Genomic DNA, 20,684 nt, shown 5'->3' on the forward strand with positions numbered 1-20,684 from the left:
GTCTTTGTACTAAGATCCCATGATGTTGCAGTGCACTTCCTACAAGAGTGATGAACTGAACACATCGATTCCAGGTTGAGGGACTGATTACCTCAACCTACATCTCTCCTTACCCATTTCTACTTTGTATTGGACTGATGAAGCCACTGTGTGGCGAAACATTTCTTCAATAAAGATTCCCATGTGTTGCCTAAGTGTCTCAATTCTTCAACAGTAGCAGTGTTACCAGCAACTCCAGCAGCAGCAGCAGCAGGAGCAGCAGTAGCAGCGCTGCTGCTGCTGAAACTAAAACAGTTGCCGGTGAAAGACAAACTGCTGGCAGTAAAGGTGACTGAGCGGGTGTTGAGAATACGAAATGTGGAGAATGTTGACTGTTGAGAGTAAAGACACAGGTGCTGAGTCAATTCTGAGGAGGTTCTAGTGAAGTGACTTATAATCAAATTGATGATTCGGGTCACATAAATGATTTAAAATAATGAGTGACGCTTAATGTAATGAAAGCAAGTCATTAACAAGAAGATATTGACACAACAGGCATTGACAGATGTAACAGATGTATTGAGCATAGGTGAAAAAAAAAGCAGGTGTTGCCACGTACCCTGAGCTGGAAGAGATGTCCAGTTAGAGGATCGATGGAGAAGAAGGCGTCTTCAGGTTGATAGTCGTCGACACCGTCTCCCCGCAAAGAGTACTCTAGCCAGCCGGCGTCTCTGGCATCAGCGTCCGTCGCTTCCACCTACGTATCCAACACAGCTATAATAATAATATGATAAAGGTGCTCTATAAGATACTGCCTAATGCTAGGCAGGTCCAAATCAAACTTACCATTTCTCAGTCTTTTTCAACCAACTCGCAAATCTTCTAAATGAATTTGTTTTGTTGATGCAGCTTAGGAGTTTCTTCCAGTTTTATGCAAATATACTGGCAATTCAGTGCTTTCCTATATATATTTTTTTTTCTAAATAGGATTATGTCTTTAGAGCAACACACTTTGTTTCAGCGTACACCGTACATAACAGTACACCTCCTCACAGTAAGTTATTATTCGCTAGAATCATGGCGCACAATGGTTCTCAGTCAACCATGACATTTCATTAGGTGAATCCTCGAGCACTGCTGCACAACCCCGTGACAACCGTGGACTACAAAGGCCTTCAGATCACCAGTAATTTTTTATTAACATTGTTAGATCCTGTACAGTGTAGATATTCCCTTTTTTTCAAGACAACTGTCTACTTTCAGCAGAATAACCGTCTCTTGAAACTTTGACATTTTGTCCAGGATATGACTTTCAACAGGATTGGAGTTTCTCACACATGTGCATAGAAGATTTTTCGTGGATACAACACACTTAAGTTGGTGAATACACATATTTCTACATTAACTGCTAGACGAGCAGGGGAATAGAAAAGATGCACCAGAGATGAAGGAACTCTCCACCAATATTACCCCTTAAACCCAACCACAATCATTGAAACACACTTCATTGTGAGTTTACCAGTCGATAACTCCTCACTGAGTCCTGATTTAGGTCACTTAAAACTTTATATCCAATTTGTAGTCTAATTGTGAGTTGTTCCAACCACGGCATTGTAACTTTTATCCTTCCTTTTGGAACTGTGACTCAATAAGATGTACGTTTCAAAGCATCACAACATCTCTCTAAGAATACTGCTTACAAACTGTAGGTGCTCTCCACAGTCACAACTTCTATGTGATGACAGAGAAATGTCATCATTGCCGGTCAGTTTAGTGTCAATGTGTTGGTCATCGTCGCTGATCTTTATGATGACTATTGTCAGACAGGCATTAGTCTGGGTGATGGGGGCAAATTATCAGTGTTCACCTGTTAGTGAATGAAAAGTTTATCTACTAAAGGTCACTATTAATGAATTACCTACGTGATAAACACTGAAAGATCATCGAGAAATGGAAGAACATATTATTACTTATGTGGTAGCCATAATGGGCAGGTTGCCACAATTAACCTGACATGAAAATCAAACTGCTACTTCTGATAAAAGTATACCGAGGGTCAACGCCCCCGCGACCCGGTTAGTGACCAGGCCTCGTGGTGGACCAGGGCCTCATCAACCAGGCTGTTACTACTGGCCACACTTAACTCCTCGTACGAACTACAGCACGGCTGGTCAGGCGTCTGTCCAGCTCCCTCTTGAAGGGGTCGAGGGTTCTATTGGTAATCCTTATGTATGCTGAGAGGCAGATTAACGGTATTCCACTCCACCGCGCTTTTGCCATATGGCTGCCCCCGCCGAAGGACTGTAAGTGGTACTCCATTTGACTTGAAGACTCATTGTGCCCTTGTCATGGGGCCGCAACCGCCATGAATAAGCTAAAGACAACCGTGTTGTCTTTACCTTGTTCATGGCGCCCCTACCTTTCACTGCGGATATCTTGCATATTCTGCCGAGTCTTTTGCTACCGTAGGTAGCGATTTCCGTGTGCACATTTAGGGCTAGTCCCTCCAGAATTTTTCAAGTGTATATTATCAAGTATCCTCCTTTCCTGCATTCCAAGGAGTAAAAGTCAAGGGATTTCAATCGTTCCCAGTAATTTAAGTGGTTTATTGTAATTATATGTTCAGTGAAAGCTCTGTATATTCTACAGGTCCGCAATTTAACCTACCTTGAAAAGGGCCGTTATTGTACAGCAATATTCCAGACTAAAGAGAAAAGCGATCTGAAGAGAATCATTGGCTTGGCATCCCTAGTTTTGAAAGCTCTCATTATCCATCCTATCATTTTCTTTGCAGATATGGTATATACATTGCAGTGATCTTTAAAAATGAAATTCTCTGGCATTACCACTCCAGGTTCTTCACACTAGTTTCTCGCACTATTTGGGGATTAGAATTTGTTTTATACTCCGATCCAGTTTTCATTTTCTCGAGTTTCCCATAGCGGAGTAATTGAAATTTGTCTCCAGTGAATGTCAGATTATTTTCTGACGCCCGTTTTAAGACGTGGTAAATGCCCGCTTGGAGATTTGCAGTGTTCTCCATGGATGACAGTCATACACATATTGGTATTATCAGCAAAGAAGGACGCTTACATCTCTATGTCAGATACGAGGATGAGGAAAAGGATGGGAGCGAGTTTTCTTACATTGCGGAACAGAGCTTTTCTCTGTAGCTCCCCTGACTTTACTCCGTTTACTATTACTTTTGTGTTTTATTTGTTAGGAAGTTATAGATGCAACTACGCACTTCCTGTTACTAATTTATCACGCATTTTGTATACTATTACACCAAGATCGCACTTGTCGAAGGTTTTCGTAGTCTGTGTATGCTATATCCGCATTTTGTTTGTCCTCCAGTGCATCCAGGACCACGTCATAGTGATCAAGTACATGTGAGAGACATGAACCACCCATTCTAAACCCATGCTGCCCTGGATTGTACAATATATGGGTATCCAAGTGCTTGGCGACCTTGTTTCTTAGAACCCTTTCAAAGATTTTTTGATATGGGATGTTATTGTTATCAGTCTGAAATTCCTTGCAATTGCTTTACTGCCAATATTGTGGAGTGGGGCTATATTCATTGTTTTTATTGTCTGTGGGATGACTCCTGTTATTACAAGTATCTCATTATTGTGAAAATTACCTGTTTACAGACAATTAATGAATGTATAATTAATGTGTACTATCTACAGCATATTACTCTACAGTATATTGCTGACTAACTTTGACCTAAAATTTAATATAAATATTTTAGCGTTGTCTCGAATGCTCTTTAAACTTCTTTCATCTCAATTTAAAACAACATTGAACCTCCTGCTGTCTACAATTTCCTGGGGTCTTCATTCTCTTGGGCCATCAACCTTCTATATGTTGGGTGAACGGACACTTGCAACTTATGCGACAGTTCTATTGTGGCAACGTTTCACTCTCCATGAGCTTTGTCATGCCGTTACAAACAATGCAAGTTCATGTTCATATAGGTTTGACAGGACGGGTCCTGGCCCGGGTCTTCTCTATGTGATGACCTGACAGTGGCTCCTGAAGGGATGTCGGAGTTTATACAAGTGATGTACCGTTTACAGCCTTATGGCGGGGGCAGTCCTATGACATGGAACTAGTGAGTCCTTTAACTCCATTTGAGCCATTCCTGGTACTCAAGCCGCAACTCGAGTGCCAGAACGACTTAAGAGATTCTCTGAAGGTGTGTTGAACACCTGACGTCTTACAAATGTGGACCCAGTCAACAATAAAAGGACACAGAGGGTAAATGTAGGTATTAAAGGTACAAGGCATAATAATATCGGTGTAGGTAGTAGAAAAGCAGCAGCAGCAGCAATGTGATGGCGGGTCAACTTTTTCAGAGATGATAAAAGTGACTTTTTTTCTGTTTATGCTAGAAATGTCGATTAATGACGAATCAGGGCATTTACGTCTGCGGAAATTGGGTTATTTAGTCACAAGGCGGGCGTCGTTGAATTTCATCACGTAATTGCCAGAATTCTGGTGTTGTAGGCAGGAGTTGTTTAAGTTATCATTCCTACATGCATTAATGTGTTCACTGAGATGCGTTTCGAGAATTCTTGCTGTTTTGTCTATGTATATTCTGTCACAGACTCCACAGTCCACAGGGAAGAGTGTAAATCCCTGCATTGACTGGTTCAAGTGCTTCAATTTTGTCCTAATTAGATTATATTGAACCTTTAGCAGTAATCCGACACACTTAGTAAATAAGACACTTAGAAACAGCCTTTATTAAACTTTTCTTTAAGTTACAGCTGTATCGATTTGATCAGTCTTTCACGGTGTGTAGTATTGTGTTTGGTAAAGACTGTGTGAACGTGATTTTTATGTACCATGTGACTAGCTGAACTCAGCGACATCACAGATCTGTGGTGATCGAACCTTGGTGACACGATCATATAACGTCCCGACGGCTGAGCGGAGGAATGAACTTAGCTCAGTCCCAAGTGACATAAGAGTATATTTATAGACGGGGATTCACAACGGAGGTCGAGGTATCAAGCAAAGAAATATTCTACTTAAAAATAACAAGCTGGAAACACAAGGACCTGAGCAGTACCGGAAGTATACAGCCACTTTCATTACATACAAGGACTCATAGCAAGATAAAGGTTCTAGTGAAATATTTCCTTCTGTTTGCATTAGAAAAAGATATGAAAGCGGAAGAGACGGACCTGAATCTATTTGGCTGCAGTTTCTCAAGAGCATGTAAATGTTATTGTACATGTGATATACCGACCCTCAAGCCAAAAAAGTGTAGGATGTAAATTTCTCTGGAACGAAATTGATTTGGCATCTACAGACGAAAATGTCGTTTTAATAGAAGGTTTAAAACTAAGCCAAATTAATGGGATCAATTTGAAAGGAAATCTAGAAACTAACGACTTTTTAGAGAGAGAACTAATTAGAGAAAGTAACCCGCTTGACTTGGTTGTAGCAAACAAGGACTCTCTAGTAGAGGATCTTGAGTTTAACGAAGTATTTGAGAAAGCAATCACTAATTGCTTAGACTGTATAAATCGAGGATTTTTTGATTAATAATGCTAAGAAAGTAAAGATCTCCGACTGTCGCACTGCAGATTATGTGGGGATTACCTAAGTGGCGTCGACTAGGGTGACCTGATTCTAGATTATAATGAAGACAACTTGACGGACGGAAGAGCTTCCCAAAAACGACTGTTTTTTCTAACCATTGTATAAACTGCCCAGGTAGCTCGTATTCCTAACTGAGAAATGGGATCAAATATAAATGAACCATAACGGATAAATAAGAGTCTAAAACAAACTCTTAGGTAAAAATATGAGAGGAATTCTCAGGCTAAATATAATAATAAAGGGTCTCCCTGTGAACCAAAATATTCAGTTTCGGAAGTAAAAAGGGAATTACAAAAGCTTAAAGTTGAGATGGAATCCAAGGCAACAGGATTTCTTTCAGGTAAATAGATATAAAACTAGTAAAGATATCCCAGCTTTAATGTATCTCAGGTGAACTTATTGTTAATGGCAAAGAAACGTGCACCATATTTAACACCGACTCTCTCTTTTTACATAAGAGGATGATAACATAATTTCAGCAATCATTAATTATATAAGTCAGAACAAAAAATAAACCGTGTAACATCAAAGTTACTAATGACAGTGTACTCAGACAAATATTTACAATGAAACCAAATAAGTCACCTTGCCCAGATGAACTATTTTCAAGGGATTTAAATGAATGTAAGAACAAGCTTTTAGTAAACTATTAGCTGATGTCTAGTAATTCACTATAAACGAGCATCAAAATAACAAATGTAATTCCAACACATATAAGAGGAGATAGGTCTTTAGCTTCAAATTATACACCAAGCAATTCTTCCTGTATTGTGAAAAAAAATGTTGGAATAAGTAACTGCAGATGCAATTTAAAGCCGCCGTGAAAAATATAATTTGGCCAGTTATCCAGCACAGTCTTACACGGGTATTTTTGCTTTACGAATTTACTAACTTTTCGAATTAGAGAACGGGTGGGGATCGACCCATTGTATTGAGTGTTATTACGATTTCATGAGTCGCTTATTAACCTTTTTTTATTAACTACGAAATATGAAGCGGCAGATCATGATAATAAATATGCTACTGTGTAGGTGGACTTCGGTAAGGTCTTTCATACAGTTCCACACAGGTGACTGTTGTCCGACAGGTAAGAGAGAATTTACATAAATGGTGAGAAAATAGAATGGGGATCAGTTACAAATGGTGCTCCACAGAGAACATGATCTTTGTTAACAGTCTACCTAAACGACACAGATGAGGGTATAGATAGTGCCATGTGCACATTTCATGTTGACCCTAAAATATTCCGTCAAATAATTTCTGATGAGGAATCTAGAGAGCTAGAGGATGACCTGAAGAGGTTTATGTTGTAATCAAAGTTGTGGTAGATGCAGTTTATAGTGGATAAATGTAAGGCTCCAAATGTGGGTAAAGAAATTAACTATGGCACTAATAAATTAAATAAAGTAGATCTTAATCAAACTGAAAAAAAAAAATTAGGTATTCTTTATGCAAAAATCAAAATCTACGGCAATGGAATTCTTGGCTTCATGTCAAGAAGCATAAATATTGGAAATCCTTAGGTTATACTTTAACTAATATATCCTTGATAAATCTTCCTTTAGATAACACTGCCAAGCTCTGGTCTCCCTGTTTCAGAAGAGACGTAAATAAACCGGAAAATATACAGACATGGATTCCCAAGTTGATCCTAGGTATCAAAAAACAAAAACCCTACGAAGACCACAGATATTGTGATGGTGCTACGAATGTTGCTCTCTAACAGCAAGACTTCCTTCATGGTGGCAAAAAACTCTTAGTCCACTGAATATAATCACATATGACTGTTTCTCATTCCCAAGTGCTGTAGGATCCCTCCTAGCTTTCTCTTGACAACAACAACAACAATAATAATAATAATAATAATAATAATAATAATAATAATAATAAAATGAGTTTGTAAAAAGTCACAAAGAAACATTCAATATCGTTGGTAGGTTAATTAAAGCCTGTCAACTACAATATAGTGATGAAGGCTGCATGTCACGTGTCCGCCACCAGTCAACAATACTTTAACACTAAAAACAGGAAGTAAACACATGAAGAATATACATTGAGATACACTACTCTCGGTGTATATATTTGGAACGAATCAATCTTGGTCGTAAAAAAATTAATTCCTTTGAACATTTTATAATAAATTTTTTAAATCCACTGAAATAATTTTCATAATGCTTCAAAACTTATAAATTTCACATATTTATCAATAATTAAATATCAGTTATTGATGAGCTGTTTATTAATAATATATTTATTATTATTTTTTATTCATAAATTAATAACTTATATTTTTATTAACAAAAAATATTAATATAGTTTTTGATATTTCAAAAAAAAAAATTACTAAGCGTAATTTCCGGCAAGAAGGAGGAGGTGGTGTTCTTCCCTAGGTGACTGCAGAGAGGTCGTCACTATGACCACAGTGGCTACAGAGGTCGTCACTACGATCACAGTGGTTACAGGCAGGTTGTCGATACTATTACGGGTAGTTACATACAGGTCTTCACTGGTTCCACAATAGAAACAGATAAACCGTCACTTCTACCCAGTAGTTTCAGAAAAGCCGTCACTACTAATGGTGTGGTTAAACCAAGTCATCCCTAATACAACGATGGCTACAGTCAGGTTGTCACTACTACCACAGTGGCTACAGACAGGTCGTCACTACTACCACAGTGGTTGTACAGACGGGTCGTCATTTCTACCATAGTGGTCAGTCATGGCGTCAATAATAAAATATAACCGACAGGTCGTCACTTTAAATACATTTGATTGAGATGTCGTCACTGTTAGAGAAAGTGATGACAAAGAGGTAGTCACTAATAGCACTGGTGATGACTGAGAGGTTGTTACTATTAATAATAATGATGACTACAAGTGGTTACTAGCAATACTAGTGATGACTAGGAGGTCTCACAACAGTAGTGACAACTGAGAGGTCGTAACAATTAACAGTGGTGATGACTGAGAAGTCGTCACAATTAACAGTATGAAAGTTAAGACACATGTGCAACATCTGGATATCTTTACTGTAGACGTTTCGCCATCCAGTGGCTTTATCAATACAGATTCTAGGACATATTTAGAAGACAGTAGAACTATGTACAAAAGATGAGGTAATCAGTCCCTCAGACTTGGAGTAGGTGTTCACACTAACTCCAAGGCTGAGGGACTGATTACCTCATTTATAGTATATAGTTCTACTTTCTACTGTCTTCTATTTCCAAGAATCTGTATTGATAAAGCCATTGGATGGCGAAACGTCTACAATAAAGATATCCAGATGTTGCACATGTGTCTTAACTTTCATCATGTCGGTATTTTATAACTTTCTTGTACAACAATTAGGAGTAGTGATGACTGGGAAGTCATCACAATTAAGAGTAGTGATGACTGGGAGATCGTCACTATTAGCCTGAGAGATAGTCAAGTCGTCACGACACTAACCTGGAGAATGACTGCTGGAAGGTGTCTGTCGTCCTCCTCGACGACCAGGACCTGTGGGTGTGGCTTGAGGAACGACGGAGGGTTGTCGTTGACGTCCAACACGCGCACCTGTACTATGGTGTGCGCTGCGTCCATCCCAGCCTCCGCTACCACCACCAGCTGGTGCTACAACAAGGTGATTAGTGATGCTACAAGTGTTGAGATTGGTGTTGCTACAGCATAAATTAGTGGTGCTCCAGTATATTAAAGAAGGGCAAGAGGAAAGAAATTAGTTGTTCTGGAACATAGATGGTTGGTGCTACTGCAGGAACATTAATGATGCTGCATATGTTAGTGGTGCTACATTATTCGTTAGTGGTGCTACAGCATAAGTTAGTAGTACGATGGTACGTTAGTAGAGCTACAACATACGTTAGTGGTGCTACAGCACACGTTAGTGTTACAGCATATGTTAGTGATTCTACAACAAAGATTAGTGGTGCAGCAACATAAATTAGCTTCTGCAACATTATAGAATATTAAGAGAACAGCAGGAAATTTAGTAATGCTACAGCATAAATTAGTGATGTCAAAATGCAGGTAAGGATGCTGCAGAATAATTTATTTTTGCTCCAGCAAGTAGGTTAGTGGTGCTTCAGTATAGATTAATGGTGCTACAGTATAAATTAGTGGTGCTACAGCATCACCTAGAGGTGCTACAACATCGATTAGTGGTACTACAGCATAAATTAGTGGTGCTACTGCTTAGATTAGTGCTGCCACAGCATCGATTAGTGGTGCTACATCTATTAGTGGTGCTACAGTATAGATTAGTGGTGTTAGTAGGTTAGTGGCCTTACAGCAGGGAGATCAGTTAAGCTACAGAATAAATTAGTGGCGCTACAGCATAGCTTAGGGGTGCAACATAGAGATTATTGGCCCTGAAACTTAAATTAGTGGAACTACATCAAGGAATTTAGTGATGCAACAAAACGAAGATTATTGCTGTGATTGCAGGGAGATTAACTGTGCTACAGCAGGACGTTTAGTGGTGCTACAACAGGAAGATTAGGTTGCAACACCATAAATTAATGGGATTAAGGCATACATTAGTGGTGCTACAGCACAGATTAGTTGGCTACATGATAGGTGTTATACTAAGAATATGTTATCGGTGCTCAGGTATAAGGTACTGCACCACTACTCGCCATGTTACATCAGGATGAGTAAGTGGTGCGTAACCAAGGTTAGTAGTGCTAGAGAATCGGGAAATAGTGTTCCAGGAAGTTAGGTTAGTGCAAGTTAGGTTAGTGCAAGTTAGGTTAGTGCAAGTTAGGTTAGTGCAAGTTAGGTTAGTGCTCTTACAGAAAGGAGAAGAGTAGTGCTACATTATGGATGAGTGGTTCCACAGAACTGGTGATACATCAGGAAGAACAGTGGTGCAACAGCATAAATTAGAGGTGCTAGAGTATAAACTGATGGTTCTAGAACATGAATAAATACTACAGTATAAATCAGTGGTGTTACAGTATAAACTAGTAATGACAAAGCATAAATTAGTATAATATAATAATATGTCTATTTCAACAAGTACATGTACAAGGTATACAAGTCTAGCTGACATCAGTGACATACTGCTACATGGAAAACCTCTTGTTATGCGGAACATTTCGGGCAAATTAGTTCGGTTTTGTCCCAGGATGCGACCCACACCAGTCGACTAACACCCAGGTACCCATTATTAATGATGGTTGAACATAGGCAATCTGTGTAAAGAAACACGCTCAATGTTTCTACCCTCGCCGGGAATCGAACTCGGACACCTCACCGTGTGAAGCGAAAGCTTTTGCCACCAGGCCACGAGCCACCTTGGTGCTGGAGTATAAATTAGTGCTGCAGCATAAATTAATAATGCTACAACATAAATTAATGGTGCTAGAGTATAAATTAGTGGTGCTATAACATTAATTAGTGGTGCTACAGCATAAAATAGTAGTGATAAAGTATAAATTAGTGTTGCTAGAGTATAAATTAGTGGTGCTATAGCATAAACTAGAGTACAAATTAGTGGTGCTATAGCATCAACTAGTGGCGATACAACAGATATTTTGGTGGTGCTCCTGCAAAAATTAATGGAGCTACAATATGAGTTAGCAGAGACACAGCATAGCTTAGTGGTGTTACAGCAGGGAGTTTAGCGATGCTACACTAGGGGATTTAGTGGTGCTACAGCTTTAAAAAGTGGTGGTACAGAAATAATTCATAGTATTGCAGCAAGTAGATTAGTTGTGATACAGCATAAATTAGTGGTGCTATAGCAAGGAGACTAATGGTGTTACAACAAAGATTAGTGGTGCTACAACAGAAAGATTAGTGATACGGATTAGTGTCTTTTTCTTCAGTGTGACGAATTTATTTTGAGTGGGGCTCCAACCTCCCCCCTCCCATTAAAAATTGAGTGGGGGCTCTGCTCCTCTCCCTTTTTTGACCCCTCACCCCATTTTTTACCCCCTCCTCAACCCCCTCATTTTTTTCTGCCCCATTTCAGCGCCCTTCTACTCCCGGATCGCCCCTGCTCTATTTCCTCGGATCAAGTTTCTAGGGTTGCCAAATTTCAAGTTTATTTTTTTCTATTTTTTCATAGTTATATCTAAGGCAAACCCCCTAGAGGCGCGCTCCGTCTCCTCGGATCAAGTTCATATCATTTGCTTCATATCAAGAAGCATAAATAATAGGAATCCTCAGGTTGTTCAACTCTATATACCTTTGGTTATGTCTCATTCAGTCTATGCTGCAGAGTTCTGGTCACCGTATTACAGAATGGATATAAATGCACTGGAAAGCGTACAGAGGAGGATGACAAAGTTGATCCCATGTATCAGAAATCTTCCCTATGAGGACAGACTGAGGGTCCTGAATCTGCGCTGTCTTGAAAGGCATGGAATTATGGTGGATACGATTGAGGTGTATAAATGGAAAACAGGAATAAATGGGATGTAAATATGCAAAAAAAAAATCTAGCCAAGACAGGATTCGCAGCAATGGTATGGTTTTAAGTTGGAAAAAATCAGATTCAGAAAGGATATAGGAAAGCACTGATTTGGTAACAGAGTTGTGGATGAGTGGAAAAAAATCCCGAGTAACGTCATAGAAGCTAAAACGTTCTGTAGGTTTAAAAATATGTTTGATAAACAAATGAGTGGGTGTGAGTTGGACCTGACTAGCTTGTGCTACTAAGTCTCATGCCGTGCTCCTTCTTTAAGTGGATGTGGCCTGGCCTGACTAGGTTTGGGCATTGGCATAAGGCGGTAGGAGACTTGGACCTGCTTCGCATGGGCAAGTAGGCCAGTTGCAGTGTTCTTTATGCTCTAATGTTCTCATGTTTCAGACTTGAGTAAATGAAGTGTGAAGTGTCACTTCCTTACATTTATTCATAAGACCTCTCAGCTAAATACCAACGTGTTATTAGTTAGCATATTAAATCAAGAGGAAAGCATATTCAATCAAGTAGGCATATTCAATCAATTATTTTATTTTATTAACACAATCGGCCGATTCCCACCAAGGCAGGGTGGCCCGAAAAAGAAAAACTTTCATCATTCACTCCATCACTGTCTTGCCAGAGGGGTGCTTTACACTACAGTTATAAAACTGCAACATTAACACCCCTCCTTCAGAGTGTAGACACTGTACTTCCCATCTCCAGGACTCAAGTCCGGCCTGCCGGTTTCCCTGTATCCCTTCATATATGTTACTTTGCTCACACTCCAACAGCACGTCAAGTATTAAAAACCATATGTCTCCATTCACTCCTATCAAATACGCTCTGGCACGCTTGCTGAAAGTCCAAGCCCTTCGCACACAAAACCTCCTTACCCCCCCTCCCTCCAACCCTTTTTAGGCCGACCCCTACCCCACCTTCCCTTCATTACAGATTTATACACTCTCGAAGTCATTCTGTTTTATTCCATTCTCTCTACATGTCCGAACCACCTCAACCCCTCCTCAGCCCTCTGGATAATAGTTTTGGTAATCGCACACCTTCTCCTAATTTCCAAACCACGAATTTTCTGCATTATATTCACACCACACACATTGCCCTCAGACACGACATCTCCACTGCCTCCAGCCTTCTCCTCGTTGCAACATTCATCACCCATGCTTCACAACTATGCTCTCATACATTCCCTTCTTTGCTTCCACGGATAAAGTTCTTTGTCTCCACAGACTCCTGAGTGTACCACTCACCCTTTTCCCGTCATCAGTTTTGTGATTCACCTCATCTTTCATAGACCCATCTGCTGACACATCCACTCCTAAATATCTGAATACATACACCTCCTCCATACTTTCTCCCTCCAATCTCATGTCCAGTCTTTCGTCACCTAATCTTTTTATCCTCATAACCTTACTCTTTCCAGATCCATAAATGCCACAAAATTCTATTTACCCTCAACTAAATACTGCTCACTTATATGTTTCACTGTAAACACCTGGTCTACACATCCCCAACCTTTCCTAAAGCCTACTTGTTCATCTGCTATCCTACTCTCCTTCTTACTCCTAATTCTTTCAATAATAATTCTGCCATACTCTTTACCAGGTATTCTCAACAGACTTATTCCCCTATAATTTTTGCACTCTCTTTTATCCCCTTTGCCTTTATACAAAGGAACTATGCATGCTCTATGCCAATCTCTAGGTACCTTACCGTCTTTCATACATTTATTAAATAGCACCAACCATTCCAAAACTATATATCCCCACCTGCTTTTAACATTTCTATCTTTATCCCATCAATTCCAGCTGCCTTACCCCCTTTCATTCTACCCACTGCCTCACGAACTTCCACCACACTCACAACTGGCTTTTCCTCACTCCTACAAAATGTTATTCCTCCTTGCCCAATATACGAAATCACAGCTTCCCTATCTTCATCAACATTTAACAATTCCTCAAAATATTCCCTCCATCTTACCGATACCTCTCACTCTCCATTTAATAACTCTCCTAATTTTAACTGTCAAATTCATTTGTTCCCTAGGCTTCCTCAACTTATTAATCTCAGTCCAAAACTTTTTCTTATTTTCAACCAAATTTGTTGATAACATCTCACCCATTCTCTCATTTGCTCTCTGTTTAGATTGCTTCACCACTCTCTTAACCTCTCTTTTTCTCTCCATATACTCTTCTTCCTTCCATCACTTGTACTTTGTAAAAACCTCTCATATGCTAATTTTTTCTCCCTTACTACTTTCTTTACATTATCATTCCACCAATCGCTCTTCTTCCCTCCCGCACCCACTTTCGTGTAACCACAAACTTCTGCTATACACTCTAACACTACATTCTTAAACTTACCCCATACATCTTCGACCCCATTGCCTATACTCTCACTAGCCCATCTATCCTCCAATAGTTGTTTATATCTTACTTTAACTGCCTCCTCCTTTAGTTTATAAACCTTCACTCCACTCTTACCTGCTGCTTCTATTTTCCTTGTATCTCATCTACCTTTTACCCTCACTGTAGAAAGCCATCTCATATATCTGTGGCCCCTCTATAAACGTGTACATCCTGAAGTCTACTCAACAGTCTTTTATCTACCAATACATAGTCCTAGAAACTACTGTCATTACACCCTACATCATATCCTGTATACTTATTTATCCGCTATTTCTTAAAATATGTATTACCTGTAACTAAACCCCTTTCTATGCAAAGTTCAGTCAATGGGCTCCCATTATCATTTACACCTGGCACCCCAAACTTGCCTACCACACCCTCTCTAAATGTTTCTCCTACTTTAGCATTTAGGTCCCTTACCACATTTACTCTCTCACTTTGTTCAAAGGTTCCTATACATTCGCTTAACATCTCCCAAAATCTCTCTTTCTCATCTGCACTCTTCTCTTCTCCAGGTGTATACACGCTTATTATGACCCACTTTTCAAATCCGACCCTTATTTTAATCCACATTAATCCTTGAATTTACAAATTTATATTCCCTCTTCTCCTTCCATAACTGGTCTATCAACATTATTGCTACCTTTTCCTTAGCTCTATCTCAGATACTCCTGACTTCATCCCATTTATTTCTCCCCACTGAAACTCCCCTAACCCCTTCAGCTTTGTTTCGCTTAGGGCCAGGACATCCAACTTCTTTTCATTCATAACATCAGCAATCATCTGTTTCTTATCATCCGCACTACATCCACGCACATTCAAGCATCCCAGTTTTATAAAGTTTTTCTTCTCGTTTTTAGTAAATGTTTACAGGAGAAGGGGTTACTAGCCCATTGCTCCCGGCATTTTAGTCGCCTCATACGGCACGCATGGCTTATTGGGGAAACATTCTTTTCCACTTCCCCATGGACAATAGAGAGAAAAAAAACAAGAATTAGAGTTAAGAAAATGAAGAGAAACCCTAGATGTGTGTATGTATATATATACATGTTCATGCCTGTGTAGTGTGACCTAAGTGTAAGTAGAAGTAGCAAGATATACCTGTTATCTAGCGTGTTCATCAGACAGAAAAAAGACACCAGCAATCCTACCATCATGTAAACCAGTTACAGGTTTCTGTTTCACAGTCACCTGGCAGGACGGTAGTACCTCCCTGGGTGGCTGCTGTCTACCAACCTACTACCTACTCAAGAGGTAAGCCTATTCAATCAAAAGGTAAAAAAAATACCGCTCCTGGTAAGTGGGTTCCCGTTTTTTAGAGCTCCCTGTCCCTGTAAGGTTTTACCACCAGTGTTATGTTAACCTCGGATAATACAATTTTTCCACTTTTTAGATATATTTCACAGCTCTTGGGTCTTGAGCTATAAGGTTCATATTCATTACAGAAGTAATACAAGTGGTCAATCAATGCACAAATTAATTTTTTTACTACCTTTTATTCATCATAATACCTAATAAGTTTTACACAATACAATAACACAAGTTTATACCTAATACAATTTTTTTTACAACGAACAAGAATTAGATTTTTTTTCATTGTTTACACTAATACAACATATAACATTTAGGGAGACTCCCAAATATTCTTTCTTCGTGTTCTTCGTGCAAAGAAATTTTGCAGGTTCTGTTCGGGATCCTCAGGTGGCCAAAGGTCGTCAGGGAGGAAGGCGGCGATACTTCAGAATGCCTCATAGGCGTGAGTGGTGGCGATGACGGAGTTACCTCGGAATGGTTTATCGGGGAAACATTAATTAACGAGGCGTTGTCTTTTACTTCTCGGCCGGAAATGATCCGAAGAACTGTCATCTCTCGAATTATACGCGAAGTATCTATCTCCAGCCCACACTCATTTGTCATGGGTACATTTTCTCTTGCATGGTGTGGTACTGTGTGTTGGACAGGAATGTAGATGAATGGTTCAGAGAACCGACAAGTTGATAAATTAGTCATATGTGCAACACTTCGGTATCTTTATTAAGGAAACATGTTGCCACACAGTGGCTTCAACGTGTCGGTTCTCTAAACCATTCATCTACATTCCTGTCTGACACAGCAACATCTTGGGATCTTAATACAGGGAATTTTTCACTTGCCTAACCCTTGGGCATGACCTACTTCCACACTGGACAAATGTGATACCATCTACGACTGCTGCACCTCTCCTGCCTACGGTAAATAAGCTGCTTCTTCGCACATATGCTGTATTCTTTTCAGTATTGATGGACTGACCACATCGCTCAAGGCTGAGGGACTGATTACCTCAAACTCCTCCTGTTCTTCCTCGTTCTCCTTTGTTATGGACTGATGAAGCCACTGTGTGGCGAAACATTTCCTTAATAAAGATACCCAAGTGTTGCACATGTGTCTAATTTATCAAATGGATACTTGTTCCCATTGTGCAGGAGTACAGCTTTAGGCTTCTGGAGGAGCTGTCAATGAAGAATCTCCACTCATCTGGATTGCAAGCAAATCCAATTGCATCAAACAGGCCTGAGATATCATGATAGTAGCGCAACCTGTCTTCATTAGTGAAGAAGCTTAAGAAATGTTAGTGACGTTTTCTTTGGCTCGTCACTTGCACACTTTCATCCACCAAGTCCCACTCCTTGAACCTTGAAATCAAAAGCTCAGTATTTGACTTTGTCAAACCATGATCTCTGATAAGGTCATTGAGGTCTGGTTTTGGTAGTAAGGAGTCCTTTCAACAGCTGCATCTGTGAGATCATAGTCTTGTTCACTGTGCTCTTCATTTTCTGATTTGCTGCTTTCTTCTGACGGTTGACTACTTTCTGCAGGTGTAGGTACAAGAAGATCAGTACTGTGTGGTACTGGTGCAATATAAAAGGGAAGGTCTGCATAAGAAATAGCAGGTGCATTGTCCCAGTTCCGCGTTTGGAAGGATCCACCAGACAGAAGTAGCAGCTGGTTGAGTGATCAGTGGGTTCGCTCCATATTCTAGTAACAGCAAACTTCATGGCTCTTTTTTCTCCTCTATACCATCCTGTAAAAGAACAAAAGAATTAGTTTCTGATATATACATTTCATTTAAAAAATGTTCGTATTCAAGACTTGACTCTTCATATAACTAATGATTTTCTTACCTTTCAATGTTTTCTTACAATGTTCATAAGCAACATGAGGCATTGTCTTGGTCCCCAACTGGCATGCCAAGATATGCTTTGTAAGCTTCACATATTTTTTTAGATGCTGTTACAAAGAACTTTTATGCTCTTGTCTTAATGAATTGACCAAATATATAGTAGGATGCATCTGGAGAATGATTGCTGCCTCTTGATGCCATTTAACTTCTCCTGATGTATCTTCTCAGGCAGCCAGAGCTGAACTGAATACTGGTTTGTGAGCCCCCGTTTTTATATTTGCCAAGCAAAACCCTTGGACATAATATTTATACATCCGTCTTTCTTCAGAGCGCTTTTTTAATTTTTTTTTAATTATAAAGAATTGGGAAATGATGCTTATTTCCGAGGAACATGACAAGGTAAAAATTTTGTTACATAGTGTAGTTTGACGAGTAAAGAACAGTTTTTTAATTCATTGAGAAACGGTGAAACTAGCCAGGAAGATTATGATTGTTGAGAAATGGTTTACCAGCTAAGGTTAAAGATTAAATATAGGGAGTACTTAGCTGATAAGACAGCTCATCGTCCACACAGCCACCCCTGCAGACGAGGTCTTGAGAAGCTGTATCATCCACTTCTTAACGGGCTGAAAAAGATTATATTATGTTAATAAATTACCCCTAGGGGGTGTTATGTCAGCATTTTTCATTCACTGATGGCTGACGTATGTATTTGTGTGGACTCAAAAGTCCGCTTATCACCGGGGTTTATAAGTAACTAACTCGTAGCTTAGACTCAACTGCGCAGTCAATACTAGTACATCACGAGTTAGAACACTTACCTGGGTATATGTATCTGACCCGTAGTTATGCCTGGATATCCGATGAGTTGATTGAAGAATAGTGTTCTTTGAAGAATGTCGCACTACACTCTGTTGGATTTAACGCTCGTTGTTACACTGTTCATCAATAATTGTTCACACCATATCACTAAAGAAGTTGATCACACTTCTCTGTGTTTATCATGTTTTGTGAGACACTTGGTTCACACTAACGCACGGATCAATGTTCTTTGTTGGTTATCCTGGCGTCAGTGTGACTCTCAGTAGAGTCAAAAGTAATCTCACCTCACAGCGTCCAACGCCGCTCCAATGCCCCTCGAACATAAAGTAAAAGCTGACCTAGTACTTTTGCTTCCTTTCCACTTCCTCCATGAAGCAAAGCAGAATGCTTGATTCTTGCTGTCTTAAGCATAGACAACAATGTCCACTATCTTTACCATGGTAATAAAGTGGGAGCAGGATTTTCCTTACTTGTCCTGCTAAGGTAAGAGATGGACAGTCTTTTATTAAAATACACTCTGCAACACTGAACTTTGCAAGGAGCGTCGGTCGCTTGACCACGTCACATACTCGTATTGCATCTGGGATCAATTACTTGCTGTAGCAATAAACAAGATGCTTGCCCCTTCTGAGAGGGCTGGGCCCATTCAGGGCTGAAAGGGGCTGAAAGGGGCTGAAGGGGGCTAATACCCCCTCCTGGAAAAAATTTCTCCACAACGACCATGCCTTTAAAGTATTCCAGTTGGGAAAATGCAAGACACTAGGATGCTGTATCTGAAGACAGACTGAAGAATATGTTGAGAAATGGGATTACCAGTTAAGCTTTATTTTAAATTGAAATATAGGGAACTCTTAGCTGATAAAAGACAGCAAATCGTCTACACAGCCGCCCCTACAGACGAGGTCTTGAATTGTTGTCATGATCATCTCTCAACGGGCTGTAATGAGTTATAATTTGTAAGATTATAAATTACCCCTAGGGGGTGTTATGTCAGCATATTTCATTCACTGATTGCTGACAAACTTACTTGTGTGGACTCAAAAGTCCGCACCTAACTGCCGACTATAGGTTGATTACAAACTCCTTGCGACTCAAGAACTGCGCAGTCCCCCGTACTACAAGAAATTCGTAACCTACCTTGCTCTTGTAGCGTGAGCTATGGTGTTCTTCACACCTTCGACAGGTATCGGTGACTTGATAGAAGCTGAAGTGTCCTTGGATGTCCACGTCTTCCATAGTCTAGGAATACGCACACTGGTACACTATGTTCCACAAGATTTGTCTTTATTGTTCACAATCTTATCACTAAAGAAGCTGATTACACTTCTCTTAAGTGTTTATTGTGTTTTGTGAGACACTTTGTTCACACTAACGCACAGATCGTTCTTTGTTGATTATCCTGGCGTCAGTGTCACTCTCAGTAGAGTCAAAAGTAATCTGAAGACGCCACAGTGCCCCACGCCGTTACTGCCTCCAGCACAAAGGAAAAGCTGACATAGTACCTTTGCTTCCTTGCCACTTCCTCCATGAGGCAAAGCAGAATGTTTGATTCTTGCTGTCTTAAGCATAGACAACAATGTCCACTATCTACTATGGTAATAAAGTGGGACCAGGATTTACCTTAATTGTCCTGCCAAGGTAAGAGATGTACTGTCTCTTATGAAAATACACTCTGCAACACTGGACTGCAAGGAACGGCGGTCGCTTGACCACGTCGCATACTCGTACTGCATCTGCCATCAATTACTCGCTGTAGCAGTAAACAAGATATTTGCCCCTTCTGAGAGGGCTGGGCCCCTCAGGGCTGAAAGGGGCTGAAAGGGGCTGAAGGGGGCTGATACCCCCCTCCTGGAGAAAATTTCTCCACAGAATAAGACACTTATGCAACATATGGGAATCTTAATTGAAGAAAAGTTTCACTACACAGTGGCTCCATCAGTCCAATATGAAGCAGAAAGGTGTAGAGGAGAAGTTTTGGGGTAATCAGTCCCGAAGCCTGGAGTTGATGTGTTCAGTCCATCAGTCTTGTAGAAAGTACAGCATAGGGTCGTATAAGTGGCTTATATACGTAATGTAGTCAGGTGAGTCGAAGCAGGAGAAGGCGGGATCAAAGTGGAACCATCCACTAGTGTAAGTAGGTCTTCGTTCAAAGGTTGGACAGGTGTTGACGACTTACTTGTATCAAGATCCCATGATGCTGCACTGTCTGACAGATGTGATAAATGGTTTAAAACCGACAAGTTGAAGATTGAGACACTTATGCAACATCTGT

At 40.0% G+C, this 20,684-nt stretch overlaps 1 protein-coding gene across 1 annotated transcript in view; it reads right to left on the reverse strand.

Annotated features, from left to right (window-relative positions):
- Window positions 1-20,684, reverse strand: part of LOC138853681 (putative neural-cadherin 2) — a 197,148-nt gene that overhangs the window by 135,935 nt on the left and 40,529 nt on the right. Inside the window, exons 3-4 of the mRNA XM_070091743.1 lie at window positions 9,046-9,210; window positions 599-736 (exon numbers count right to left, since the gene is read on the reverse strand). Of these exons, the coding sequence (XP_069947844.1) occupies window positions 599-736; window positions 9,046-9,210 (303 nt within the window). The remainder of the gene's footprint in view (window positions 1-598; window positions 737-9,045; window positions 9,211-20,684) is intronic.

The sequence above is a fragment of the Cherax quadricarinatus genome, chromosome 37, assembly GCF_038502225.1.
Source record: "Cherax quadricarinatus isolate ZL_2023a chromosome 37, ASM3850222v1, whole genome shotgun sequence".
NCBI lineage: Eukaryota > Metazoa > Arthropoda > Malacostraca > Decapoda > Parastacidae > Cherax > Cherax quadricarinatus.